We start from the raw sequence: 12,584 nt of genomic DNA, 5'->3' as shown, positions 1-12,584 counted from the left end.
TGGCCCGATGTTCGTGGCTAACGGAACTACAATCGTTTGATCCCCTAGAAGTCCGGGGGTGATAAAGGTAGGTTGATACCAGGATCCGGCTTTACACTGTTTTCCCTATAGCGCGCGCGCGCTCTGGTATTGTGAATTTTGGCTGTGTGTTTGGGCTGTGGAAGGAGAATTAGAAACGAACACCCTAAAATGTTGCGATATTATTTCAATTTAATGGGGTCCCTTTGGGGACTAATTGCTTTATTTTGTATGTTGAATCACAGAGTTATGTGCCAACTGGTAATCAACGTGAAAAACGACGGTGGTGACCTTGTTCAAGAGAGTATAAACGCTGATGTCAAACGCGATGTGATTTATTTGCAGTTTCAAAAGCTTGATGGCACACTTGTGAAAATGGTCATTGATTTCAAATCGGTAAGAGAAGCAAAAAAAAAAAATACTTGCTGGATGGATTGGCTAGATTTTAAGTTTAGACATTAAACTGTTGTATACACGCTGTAACTCAGTTGATCCAGTCTCACAGTCACAAACCACGTAAATTAAAAGAGTAGAACTAACTAGTATTAGTAACTAAGTCGTTGACGACCGGGAGATTTTTTACAGGATCATAGGGCGTATATCACTACACTAGTATTTGCCCCGGGGACCCCGACACATCTTCAGACAGTGTTCGGGCTGCCGCAGTAACACTAGTATCAGATTCAGATGTAGACCAAAAGCTTCGGTCTCTGTTTTGTTGTTGGATAAGCTGAACTCCGTTGGCTTCACTCACCAAATACAGAGAGAGAGGAGAAAAAAAAAATGTTGAAAAACTCGAAACATACGGCTGCCAGCTGTCTATATCAGATGATGATGATGAATGGGCCCTAACTTAAAAATCAGGCCAAATCGTGGTTTCGGAAATTCGGGAACCACTCGTTGATTTGTATATATGCAAACTTGTGTACAAAGTGAATGCAGGTGGAAATAGGGAACCGTGCCTGTGACTAAAGCGCTGCTGTATCACTCAGTAGAGGCGCACGGCCAATATGGGAGACTCTCCAATAAGGGAGAAAATCTCCCATATTGGAGACTTGCTTTGCAAAATGAAAAGAACAAAAGAAACAACACCAACAAAAGTATGATTTTTTCCACCCAAACTTTTGTCCCACCGAGGTCAGAAGCCCATTTGTTTTGTGTGTGGATGACAACAAAAATCCTTATAAAAACAAAAGTAGAGGACGGTGAATTTTTAAAGTAGACGGTGAAAAGGGGTAATAGTTCATGAGGAATCTGCTTATCACATTTTCATTTACCGCCAAGGTAATTCTTTTCAAGCAAATGTAAACAAAGAAAATTGGTCTCCAAAACTGGAGACTCTGAAATTTGGATACCAAAATTCTTTATGAAAGTCTCTGATACTGGAGATAATCTCTCTCATGGAAGACAGTCTCCAATATTGGCCGTGCGCCCCTACTGTGTATGAAGTGAACGGTGATTCCCAATAATATATCACGAAGACACGATAATGCCAAAAATAAATGATTAAATGGTGGATCAATATCAAACTCCCTCGAGCTCAATAAAATGATCTCGCTCAGTCACTGATCACTGACGCTCCAGTCAGTCCAGTGAGTGGGTGATTTCAATTATGGTGTGGAAGTTGTGTTGGTACATGTATTGTGACAACACCAGGCCAGCCACACCGTACTTGAAATCACGCTGGTGTTGGGATTGACCACGGAAAATATGACGCATTTCCTGCAGTTTTTGTTGAGCGCTGGTGTTGAATGTCGTCTGCTTAACCGAGCATTACTGTGTAATTTTACAGCTGGTGTTAACGATTAGGAAAATCATGATATTGATGTGATGAACTGTATACATGTAGCTCACGAACAGGCGGCATACATGATGAAACATCCCCGTAAAATTATCTTTTAGTTTTACAATATAGTCAGTTAAGATGAACGCAAATCATTAGAGTTCTATACATTTTAATGATAAGAAATATTTTTTCTTTCTGATTCTTGCAGTTATTTTAACCTTTGCATTCTGTACGATAAGATTTTCTTGCAATTTCTTCCCGATTTCACTTTCGTTGTGGAGAATTTCTCGCTTGGAGTTGAGATGATCAGCAGTGCAGAGGCATGATGTCATACACGATTGGCATTGCTCCTCTGAACTCAGCCTTTGTTCAAGCTCGGTTCAGCAGTCTTCAGTTTTCATGCTCTCAACACCGTCACCAACACCGAATCACCCAGAGTACTCAGTGTCGCTTAGCCAGGAGGATCCTAGACCTAGAGAGTAAAAAATCATTCACTAACGTGTGCTTTTTCTCCACTGAGCCAGGCCAGGGATTGCGTCCCATTCATGTGCGTGTACTGTGAAAAAACTGAAATTTTTCGCCCCCGAGATTTTTACTTTCCTTCTAACTTAAACGATCTACTTGTAGGCCCAGGCTAGCCCTAAAATGTAAATGGATACAACTTCATTTCAGACATTTATATGATGTTGATTTAATTTTTAAACAATTCATTAAAAAAGAGAAAAACATTTTGAGAAGACAGGGAAAAAAGCTTGCCGATGTTTACATGTACGCCGCCATCTTGTTCTCTTTGTTCTTCGCCAAGCTACATGTACAAGATGCACATCCTCTGATATGCGTCTCGTGCTGTGGTATAAAACAAAAAAATAAGAATTTTTTTATGAAACTCCTCCGAAATAGCTCAGATATATTAGTTTACTTTGATGATAATCCTGTAATATCAGTTTTTGTTCTATTTTTCATCTCTTACATGTATTCCTCTCTTAGGAAGTACGCATCTTTAAAACCATTGTCTTAGGCGAGGAGGAGAGGCTAGAGAGTCAGTATCACATCATGTGCTTTGTGACCAAATTCAGCAAGTCAGAATTCATCTCATCGGATGCCATGTCTAAACTGAGACAGGTAAAACGCCAAAGTTAGACCTACATGGAAAATAAAACATCAAAATGATTCAAATCGTCAAATGTAAACTTTCATGTTTCTAAAATTCATTAATTTTTTTTTAATACTTTCATTGTACACATGGAAATGTGTAGTTATTTCCAAACATCTTGAATGACAAATGTGGCCTACCCACCGCCCCCTCATAAGTACGCCATTAATGAAGACCGCAGAATTTTAACTTTAGTTCAGTAATTTGAAACTTGTAATTGATGTAACACAATAGTAGCCAGACGATAAAGATCCAGGATTTTCAAAGGGGGGGGGGATTTTTGTCCAGAAATTAAAGGTCTTTGATTCCGAATGATGGTCGTTCTACATCATAATTTGACAAGCTCCACCCCCAGAACACTTTGCACTGTCCTACAAGTATCTGCCTTTACAATAAAAAAAAATATTAATCAATCATGCTTTATCAACCCTGTATTAAAATGAAATTCTACAAGCTTGTTTTCCCTCGAAAATTCCACCCCCTCCCCCTGTTGAATGATAAAGACCACTTTTCTTGTCTTTCTTCTCATAGGAAGTCTGTATCACTGTACAGACAAGAATTAGGAACAAGAATTATACATGTATGGCAACTTGGGAATAATTCGCCCCACAAAGCCCTGAAAATCTAAAATAAGAGGGCTGAAATTCTTACAGGGTCCAGTGTAAAGTGTAAGAAAAATGTAGCAAATTTTGGCTTTTAAAATCTTATAAAGAAGCCCAGAACAAAAAAATTAGAATAATTTTTTTTCCTTCTGACTCTTCTCTCCTGCTTCTACTTTTTTTGTAGAAAAATCCCGGAACCATCCGCAACCCGGAGGAGGACAAAGGCAGGGAATCTTTGACCTTTGACATGTCCGTCAGCCTGGAACGATCGGCCAGGATCAGCCCTCATATCTACAACACATGCATGGAAGCAAAGGAGAGAGTGTACACTCGTACAGCAGACATCAAAGGATGGTCAAAAGGTATGCATTCCATTGATTCTCATTCTGAATCTGCTTTTGTCCCTGATTTTTAGTTTTGTTTAAAATTCATAATCGTTATAGCTTTCTATCAGTTATATGGGTGTCTCTTTATATTAGATAATCATCTCTTCTTAAAGAACAAGTCCAGCACCCCAACAAAAAATTGATTTTGATAAAAAGAGAAAAATCCAACAAACATAACACTGAAAATTTTATCAAAATCGGATGTAATAAAGTTTTGATTAATTTCACAAAACAGTTATATGCACATTCTGGTCGCACTGGTTGGTATGCAAATGACATTGTACCATTGTCAACATTTTATGGTTCAGTTAAGTTGGTCCCTGATGTTGAATTGGTAAAAATTGAAATATTGTATGATTCAAACAATAAAACTCGAAAGAAATAGCGAGTGCTTGACAACATCGACTCTCATTTGTCACTGAGTTGTGCATAATAACTGTTTTGTGAAAAATAAGCGAAACTTTAAAATGTCATAACTTTCTTATTTTACATCTGATTTTGATCAAATTTTCAGCATTATGCTTGTTTGATTTATCTCTATTTATTCAAATCAATGATTTTCTGGGTTGTACAGTCTTGGACTTGACCTTTAAGTGGCTCTTCTTCCCCTTTCAGTCGATGTCTTTTAACTGATTTATGATATTACAGTATATTTTTTCTCATATTCATTGATTTCTATCCCCAAATGAAATCGAAAGTTCTGCATAATGTGAAATTAATGCACCTGAATACACAGCAGTTGAATAAAAGTAGAAAAATATTTGTTTTAATTTCAATTTATTAGTAATTGTTGCTTTTAGAAGCTAATTTGTCAACTTTTTGGGTCTGGCTATGAAATGTTCCCAGTGATAAAATGACAAAGTGTGGGAGGGGAGGGGGGGGGATGGGAGATACTGTAAAAAACAATATCCATAATCATGTGTGTCCATGACTGTTACCACATCAAAATATATAGATTCCCCCCCCCAAAAAAAAAAAAAAAACAATGACGTGATGTCACATTGCAGGATAAATATTACTTTCTCAGCTGTCCATCTGAAAATAAGCCCAAATGCCAAATTGTTTCATGCATCAAGATTCTCGAGGTCTACTTTGGAGAAATAACTCCTTGGCCCTTCGAAATCAAGGTACTCCCACAACGGCTTTTCCCTCAAATTTTCTTTATAAATTGACAATAAAAAATGGGAATGTCATACTGACATGATGAGTTCTACATGTAATTCACTGTAAATTTCAGATTATTTTATTGTGTTTTATTTTCAGAATTCATATGTGTACATTATGTATGTTTCAAAGTCCCCCCCCCCCACACATGCTTTTCATGTGATAAGAAATTCACACCGCTTTTGATCATTAGAATTGTGAAACTAGAATAGGGTCAGTGCACCGTTTAAATGAAACCAGTGATTATGTTATGACTCGGGACATGGAATGTACATGACATGTACACAGAGGGAGTAGCGAGCATTGCCGGCTGCACAGAAACGTTTAATAGCCCAACAGAGCGCTAACAGTAAGCCCAGTCACATCTTTCGGATTGTGAAGCTAAAACATTTATTTCAATGTGTAAGTAATGTTTTGTTGTAAAATTAGGCATGGCTGCCACAATACTGGTTGTAACAGGGCCTCTGTTAGCGAATTGTTAGCACTAACAACATTTCTGTGCGGTCAGTGAGTACAGGTTTAATAGGAAAATGTATTTTGTACAGTGTACATGTAATTTCAGCAGCTACATTGTACACTGTACTGCAAGGAATACTATTTGTCAAATTTACAGATGAATGTGTAGTTGTAAATCAAATGTTTATTATCCTGTACCGACCGCACATGAATGTTGTTAGCACCAACAGAGGCCGTGTTACAACGGATAGTGTGGCAACGATGCCTAATTTTACAATGCATTACATGTACATGTACTTACACATTGTAATAAATGTTTCGACTTCACGATCCAAAAGATGTGACTGGGCTTACTGTTACATGCAGGCTAACAGCGTTTCTGTGCGGCCGGCACTGACCTTTAGATTTTCGTGTCTCTTTGTGTGTGTGTGAATGGTGCTTTAATCCTTTCCTCCCTCCCCCCAAACAGGAAACAGAGCATCTCTTCTCTTCCCTAAATGGGCTCACACTGTCAAGGGTATTTCACTTCTTCAATTCTTTCAACACTTTATTTCAATAAAGCAATTAATTTGCAGCAAATCACTGTTCATCTTTACCAGCTTTGCATTTATTCATTTATCAATTGTTTGTTTTTTATGCTCATTTAATTCACTTGGACATTGGCCTGTTCCACCTGTTTTTGTTTTCACAGCATCGTCTTTTGTTCTTATTGAATATTTATCAAGTTTTATTTAATGATCGATTGATGCATAACATGTTAATGTTTGTCCATGTGAAATGTTCATGTTTATGGAAAATAGAAGAGGTACTAGTGATGGAAGGGAAGGAGATTAAAGGAGAAGTTCACCCTGAAGAAAACTTTGTTGTAAAAATAGCAGAAAAAATAGTAAAAAATATTGGTGAAGGTTTGAGGAAAATCCGTTAAAGAGTAAGAAAGTTATTAGAGTTCAAAGTTTTGGATTTATGACGTCATAAACGAGCAACTGCCTCATGTGTTATGTAATATAAAATGGATGAATTTCAAATTTTGTATGGTTCCTGATGACTTAATTTTGTTTTCTATTCAAGATCGGGTGTGAAATGATTTGTCTATTGATATACAAAAGGTACAGTGAAAACCATTTTCAATTTTCTGAGAAAATGACATTTCATTGATTTTTTACCATTCGCTATGTAGGAATGCTGCTCGCATATGACGTCACAAATCAAATAATTGAAATTCTAATAACTTTCTGATTATTTGATGAAATTTTCTCAAACCTTCGGCAATATTTTTTATTATTTTTTCTGCTATTTTTACAATAAACTTTTTGTCAGGGTGAACTTCCCCTTTAAGAGACGATGATAGAGGAGGGAGAAAGGGAGGGAGTGAGGGGGTAAAATGGAGATAGAAAATAAAATGCTACTATCACAAATTAAAACAGCCTGCAGCTCAGTGTGTCTTGATCTAAAGCAAAATATTTTCAAAGAAAAAAAATGCGATCATGTTTAAAATCGAACACAAAATTTTGCAGCTCTAATTCTTGAAATTGCATGAAAATGTTTTTCGTATTTTTTTATACGAAAGGGTTGATGATGGTTGGCATATTAGAACATGGATGACTTTGATGTACATGTACACATACATGTCGTGATGAAGTAACCATTTCCTTTTCAGAAATAACCGTAACCAAAAAAAAAAATGTGGCATACATGTAAGAGTGCAATTACACTGGTCACATTAATACATATGTTGAGTTTGAAATTGTAAATCTAATTCATTATTATCCATATTGCAATATTTATTGCTTGACTTGCATGATGATATAATGTATGCTCTAACTTTTACATTATTTTAACGTTTACAGCATTGCCAGCATACATATAAAAACTACACCACAGGTCTGCGAATGATAACCCCAGTTTTTACCATTCTTTTTAATATTTGTTTTATTGATTGTGTTCTACAATTTGACTTTGCTAGGTTTCGAAAGAGAAAAGATTAACATTGCTTTACACTGTATTATCCCACATTTATGGCAATTGTATATAAAAGGGCAATCAATATGAGAGTAACTTTACAAGAGATGATCTCGGCAGAGGGCAAAAGGCAGAAAGAGAGAATAATAATAGTTATAATTATAACATTTGTAGGGTGCTTATGTAATACAGGCATTTCTATGAATTACCGGTGGGAAATAAAAATGTCTTAATGAATTAAAAACAAAATTTAAAGCAACAAATACAGTATGTAAATGAAACAAAACCCTAAGATGTACACCTCTGTAGCCTATGATATACTTGTACACCAACCCACAACTGATCTAGACATTTAAATGGTGGGTCTTAAATCAAGGTTTTAATTGGCATGAAGGATGTAAGTAGGTTATTTATTCAACTGAATTAGGAGCAAAAATAGAGAAGGCTGTATTGCCATACACGTATCTGGTGCTTGGTAATGGTCCTAGAGTTAGCTGCGAGGTTGAACAAATTGGTCTGAGTGAGCTAGAAGAGCAGAGATGAGGTTAGAGAAGAGCAGGGGGGGGGGATGGAGTAGGAAAGATTGACCAATAGAATACAAGAGGTCATTTTAACTTCAGATGATGTAATTTCACAGTACTGTATGTAAAAAGAAATAGAAATAGACCCTTTGCATCGGCGTCATCGTGCCGGCATCTTAGAGGCTGGAGCCATTGCCTTGCTAATGTTGGTGATCTGCAGAGACAGTGATTTTCCGTTTAAGAAAAAAAAATGTCCGTTCTGAAAATTTTCCGTTTCAACTTGATCTAAAAATGGAAATTTTGTTTTGTCACTGAAAAAGTACATTGCAAAAACCTGAATTCCGTTTTTGTAAATGTGAATTCTATGAATTTTTACATGAAAAGTATAAGGACGAAAAGGAATTTCTGTTTTATTTACTGGTAGAACGGAAAATCGCTGTTTCTCGATCTGCAGGTGGCGCATCTCTGACAACTCTGTTCCTGTAATCTCTAATGGAGGGTACTATGAGATGCATAAGGTCTTTAGTGGTATTTCACTTTGTTGTAAGTTATAACTTAATTACAGACCAACTCTACCCCAACAACAAATTTAGTTGAATAGATAAAATTCCGCCAAACATGGCACTGAAAATGTCATTGACAATTGGATTTAAATAGGTAAATATAAGGCATTTTAAAGTTTCTCCAATTTTCCTTAAACCATTATCAATCCACATTCTGGGTGGTACATATACTATGCAAATGAGGGAGCTGACTTTGAAATGCCCAGATCACTACTTTTGGGTTATATAAATTATATTAAATTTAAAAACATTTTTTTTTATTTGATGATAATATATCTCCATCAAATGATAAAATATTTTGAGTTTACATTTTCTGTGAGGAGTAAAACCAATTTCTACGTTATTGGATAAAATTGTTTCAAAGAAATACTTAGTATTTGATAATTCATATTATAAAATACAACTTAGTGTGTGAGGTTATTATTATCAGTTTGCTTTTGCGTAATAAGCAAAACTTATGTCATGTACACTGTACATGTAACTCAGATTTTGATGAATTATGAACAGTGTTTTGCCCGTTTGATAAAATTACAAAGTTTGTGTTGTGGTGGATCTACATGTACTGTTGAAGTCTAATAGTAGGATACACTATAAAATGTATATGGGACCATGCGGTGTCCTTCAACCATGTCTACGTGTATTGTCTTATATTATTTTTGTATTATTTGCCATTGCCATCGAAATCCAAAGCCCATATAATGCATCATTGTTGCTCTATTGTTATTTTTTTGTGCACACCTGTCTTTGCAGATGTTACATGTTAATGTGCGTTTTAAATGTAATACACGTTTTCCGCTCTTGTGGAACGCTGCATTTGTACTGAAATTACATCTTACAAATATGCAATGATATATTATGCATTTAAAATCATAGTGTGAAGAAACATATATCCTTAAGTTCAATGATGGTCAACATTACATGCAGGGTAGGAATTAATCAATTTTATTCTGATTTGAAAAACGTATCCTTGCAAAATACATGTCAGTACTTGTACATGTCACTCTACTACTTTCCTTTTTCTTTTGTGATGTGAACCCTTTTAAATAAATAATGACAAAGACCAGGGGGGTGTTTCACAAAGATTTAAGTATGAGTTAGAGTCGCACTTAAATGCCGAGTTGCGTACGGTATGAAAGGCTTGACCGCATTGGTCAGATCATGCCAAGAGGACGCGCACTGCTGCGTATTGATCAATAAGATTGCCCGTTGCATATCATGTACGCGTCGGCATTTAAGTGCGACTTAAGTCATACTTAAATCTTTGTGAAACACCCCCCATAACAACTAACAACAACTTTTGCTCTGTCGTCACTGATCAGTAACAAAAGTTTTCTTTCTGCTCCCTCTGACTCACAGGCTCCAATTTGACGTACACAGCTCTCATGAATGCTGTACAGCCGCTACCGATCTCTAGCAATGAGAAACAATGCAGTGGGGTACCAGAAGTTCAGCTGCCGTGCTCCTGCCAGCTGGAAGTGTGCATCGGCTGGTACCCGTGCGGCCTGAAGTACTGCCGCGGGAGAGATTCGGCAGGCAACGTCGTCAGCTACAGGTGCGGCATAAAGACTTGTAAGCGGTGCCATGCGTTCAACTATCATGTTGACCAAAAGCAGCATTGTTTGTGGGACGATGCGTGGAAGAGTTCGTTACCAGGAGCTGATGTGGACTAAAACTCATTTGGACCTACAGTATTCTGCTGATTGGTCTAGGTCTGTGGGACCTATTGTGTTGGGTGTACTATTATTAAACTCTTTTGGACCTACTGTATTCTGGTGGGTGGACTAAATGTACCTGGACCTATGCAACCTGAGCAACGGCATATTGGATCAGTCCAGCTCAGGCACACGGTATTGAACTTACTGCTCTACTTAAATTTAGAGGCCTGTATTGTGATGAGAATGCTGATTGGACTTACTCTGTGGAATCTATTCTAGATCATGGACTATGTTAGACCTATTGTGTTGGATAGTTTGGACCAAATGCAACCTGACTCATTGGAATTTACAATTTACCTTATTCCCCATTTACTTACACTCATAGGCCTGTATTCATTGTGAACTCTAGTTTAAGTAGGACGCGGTGTACATGTATGTCAGGCTAAAATTATGGGAAACCAGAAGTATCGAATCTTAATATTGTGTTTGCAGAAAATGTAATAGAGATATGTGCCTCATTTGGCTTTACATAGGTAAACTTCATGTACAGTTTAAAGTAAAGTTAACAAAACAACAACAAAAAACACGAACTAGAGTTCAGAATACAAGCCGCACAGATTAATCTTCATGGCACCTCTTTTACTTTGGCGTACATGTACTATGTTCGTGGACTAAATGTTGTACTTTTAAAAGAGGTGTTCTGAAAATGTTTTTGTGGTTATGCTACTTAAAGTAAAACAAGTGTGTTCTTCAGTCCTTGATTGGAAGTAGTAGGAACAATGACATCTTTAAGTCTTCTGTATAGCAAAGAACATGTACATGTATTATTGGTAGGTACACACCAGGGGAGCATTTCATGATAGGATTTTATCCGACAAGTCTTGTTTTATCCGACAATTACCATAGTAACAGTACCTGTCAGCCAATCAGAATCAGGGAAAGTTGTCAGATCTGACAACTTGTCGGACAAAAATGTTGATGAAACGCCCCCAGAAATAAACAAAGATTCATCTATTGTTGCACTGATCACATCATATTTATTTATTTACCAAATCATGTACAAAGCTCTGCACAGATCTATGTAATCTATATTTTCGATGCAAATGCAACCTTTATAATTTTACAGGTATAATGCCGATGATCAATCTAATTTACTGGGAGGACCAAACATACTATGACATATATGTAATAAGTGCTTCCAAATGAGTGACCAATGTCAAGTAATTCTGGTTTGGCTGTGCAAGCACACAATACTCCTATTTTCATTCATTAAAAATATACTTCATTCGAGCCATCATGGAAATACCATGGCGCAGTCCCTGTAAAATGAGGAATTCTATGTTTCTTCAATGAATGAAGTTGCTTAATCAATGATTTTTTTTCTTCAATTTTGAGGAGTTACATGTACATCTTTTTGTGGCAAGATCATGTACATGTAGAGATTAAAGTGTTTCACAAACCATACCTACAGTACATGTAGGAGAGTATTCCTGGGCCCCTTCTTACAAAGAGTTACGATTGATCCAATCAATCATAACTCTATGGAAATCCATCAGTGTCATGATTTTTTATACAGGAAACTTGTAAAATGTCCTTTGTACATACTAAGGAGAACAAACCAAATTGTCAAGAAATCTGTGAATTCATGGATATACATTTATATCTAAACAAACATGCGTTTTATATGTTGACTTTGCTGGCTTTACATTGTTGGGATTGATCGATCAATCACACCTCTTTGTAGGATGGGCCCCTGTTTTACCTCCTTACTAAGAGTTGCAATCCAAATCAAACAAAACTTCTGTGCCTGATCCTAACTACTCAAATTCAGATCAACTGAAATCTCTTGCAACTCTTTGTAAGATGGGGTCATATTATGATTAATAACGTCGTGGGGGCAGCGTGGTCTAGTGGTAAAGACTCATGTCTTTCAATCTGAGGGACATTTCCTTCAGCACAAAATTTGTAAACTAGCTTAATAGACGGGAGCGCCTTGAGCACCTAAAACGTGCACCGTCTACATCCTATATTATTTATTATTATTAATAACATGTGTGCTCTTTGCAGGGTACTGAAGTTTGATAAAGTAACCTTCTCCACTGCCCATAACATTCAATATATGTCTACAACTAAATGTATTATACACTGGTAATTGTATTCTGGTGGGTAAATTTCATAAAGATGTTCGAAAGTTAAGAATGAACAGTGAACCTTTCTTATGCGCTAAATAATCACCCAATGAATATTTAATGGTGAATAGTCACTCTTAACTTACAAACAGCTTTATGAAACAGCCCCCGGGGTTGGTTGAGCAGTCACAT

At 36.7% G+C, this 12,584-nt stretch overlaps 1 protein-coding gene across 2 annotated transcripts; it reads left to right on the top strand.

Moving 5' to 3' along the window:
* Window positions 1-131: 131 nt before the first annotated feature.
* LOC121420108 (out at first protein-like) lies at window positions 132-11,108 on the top strand. Of its 2 annotated transcripts, XM_041614641.1 has the most exons (5): window positions 132-414; window positions 2,792-2,926; window positions 3,744-3,921; window positions 6,035-6,082; window positions 9,965-11,108. In XM_041614641.1, exons 1-5 carry the CDS (start codon window positions 190-192, stop codon window positions 10,276-10,278), a joined length of 900 nt encoding a protein of 299 aa, XP_041470575.1. In that variant the 5' UTR covers window positions 132-189; the 3' UTR covers window positions 10,279-11,108. The 2 variants fall into 2 exon arrangements, with proteins under 2 accessions (XP_041470575.1, XP_041470576.1); XM_041614642.1 differs by lacking the exon at window positions 6,035-6,082 and having other exon boundaries at window positions 133-414.
* Window positions 11,109-12,584: the final 1,476 nt, after the last annotated feature.

This window comes from Lytechinus variegatus, chromosome 8, assembly GCF_018143015.1.
Source record: "Lytechinus variegatus isolate NC3 chromosome 8, Lvar_3.0, whole genome shotgun sequence".
NCBI classification, from domain to species: domain Eukaryota; kingdom Metazoa; phylum Echinodermata; class Echinoidea; order Temnopleuroida; family Toxopneustidae; genus Lytechinus; species Lytechinus variegatus.
Note: the sequence above shows the minus strand (reverse complement) of the source record. Positions and strands in the feature narration are given on the sequence as shown.

What these genes read in the sequence shown, in the direction of transcription:
- LOC121420108 (XM_041614641.1), top strand. Translation starts at nt 190, where the DNA reads ATGTTGCGATATTATTTCAATTTAATGGGGTCCCTTTGGGGACTAATT. An exon ending in CCATGTCTAAACTGAGACAG is followed by an intron (nt 2,927 to 3,743) that starts GTAAAACGCCAA and finishes CTTTTTTTGTAG; the next exon opens with AAAAATCCCGGAACCATCCG. An exon ending in CATCAAAGGATGGTCAAAAG is followed by an intron (nt 3,922 to 6,034) that starts GTATGCATTCCA and finishes CCCCCCAAACAG; the next exon opens with GAAACAGAGCATCTCTTCTC.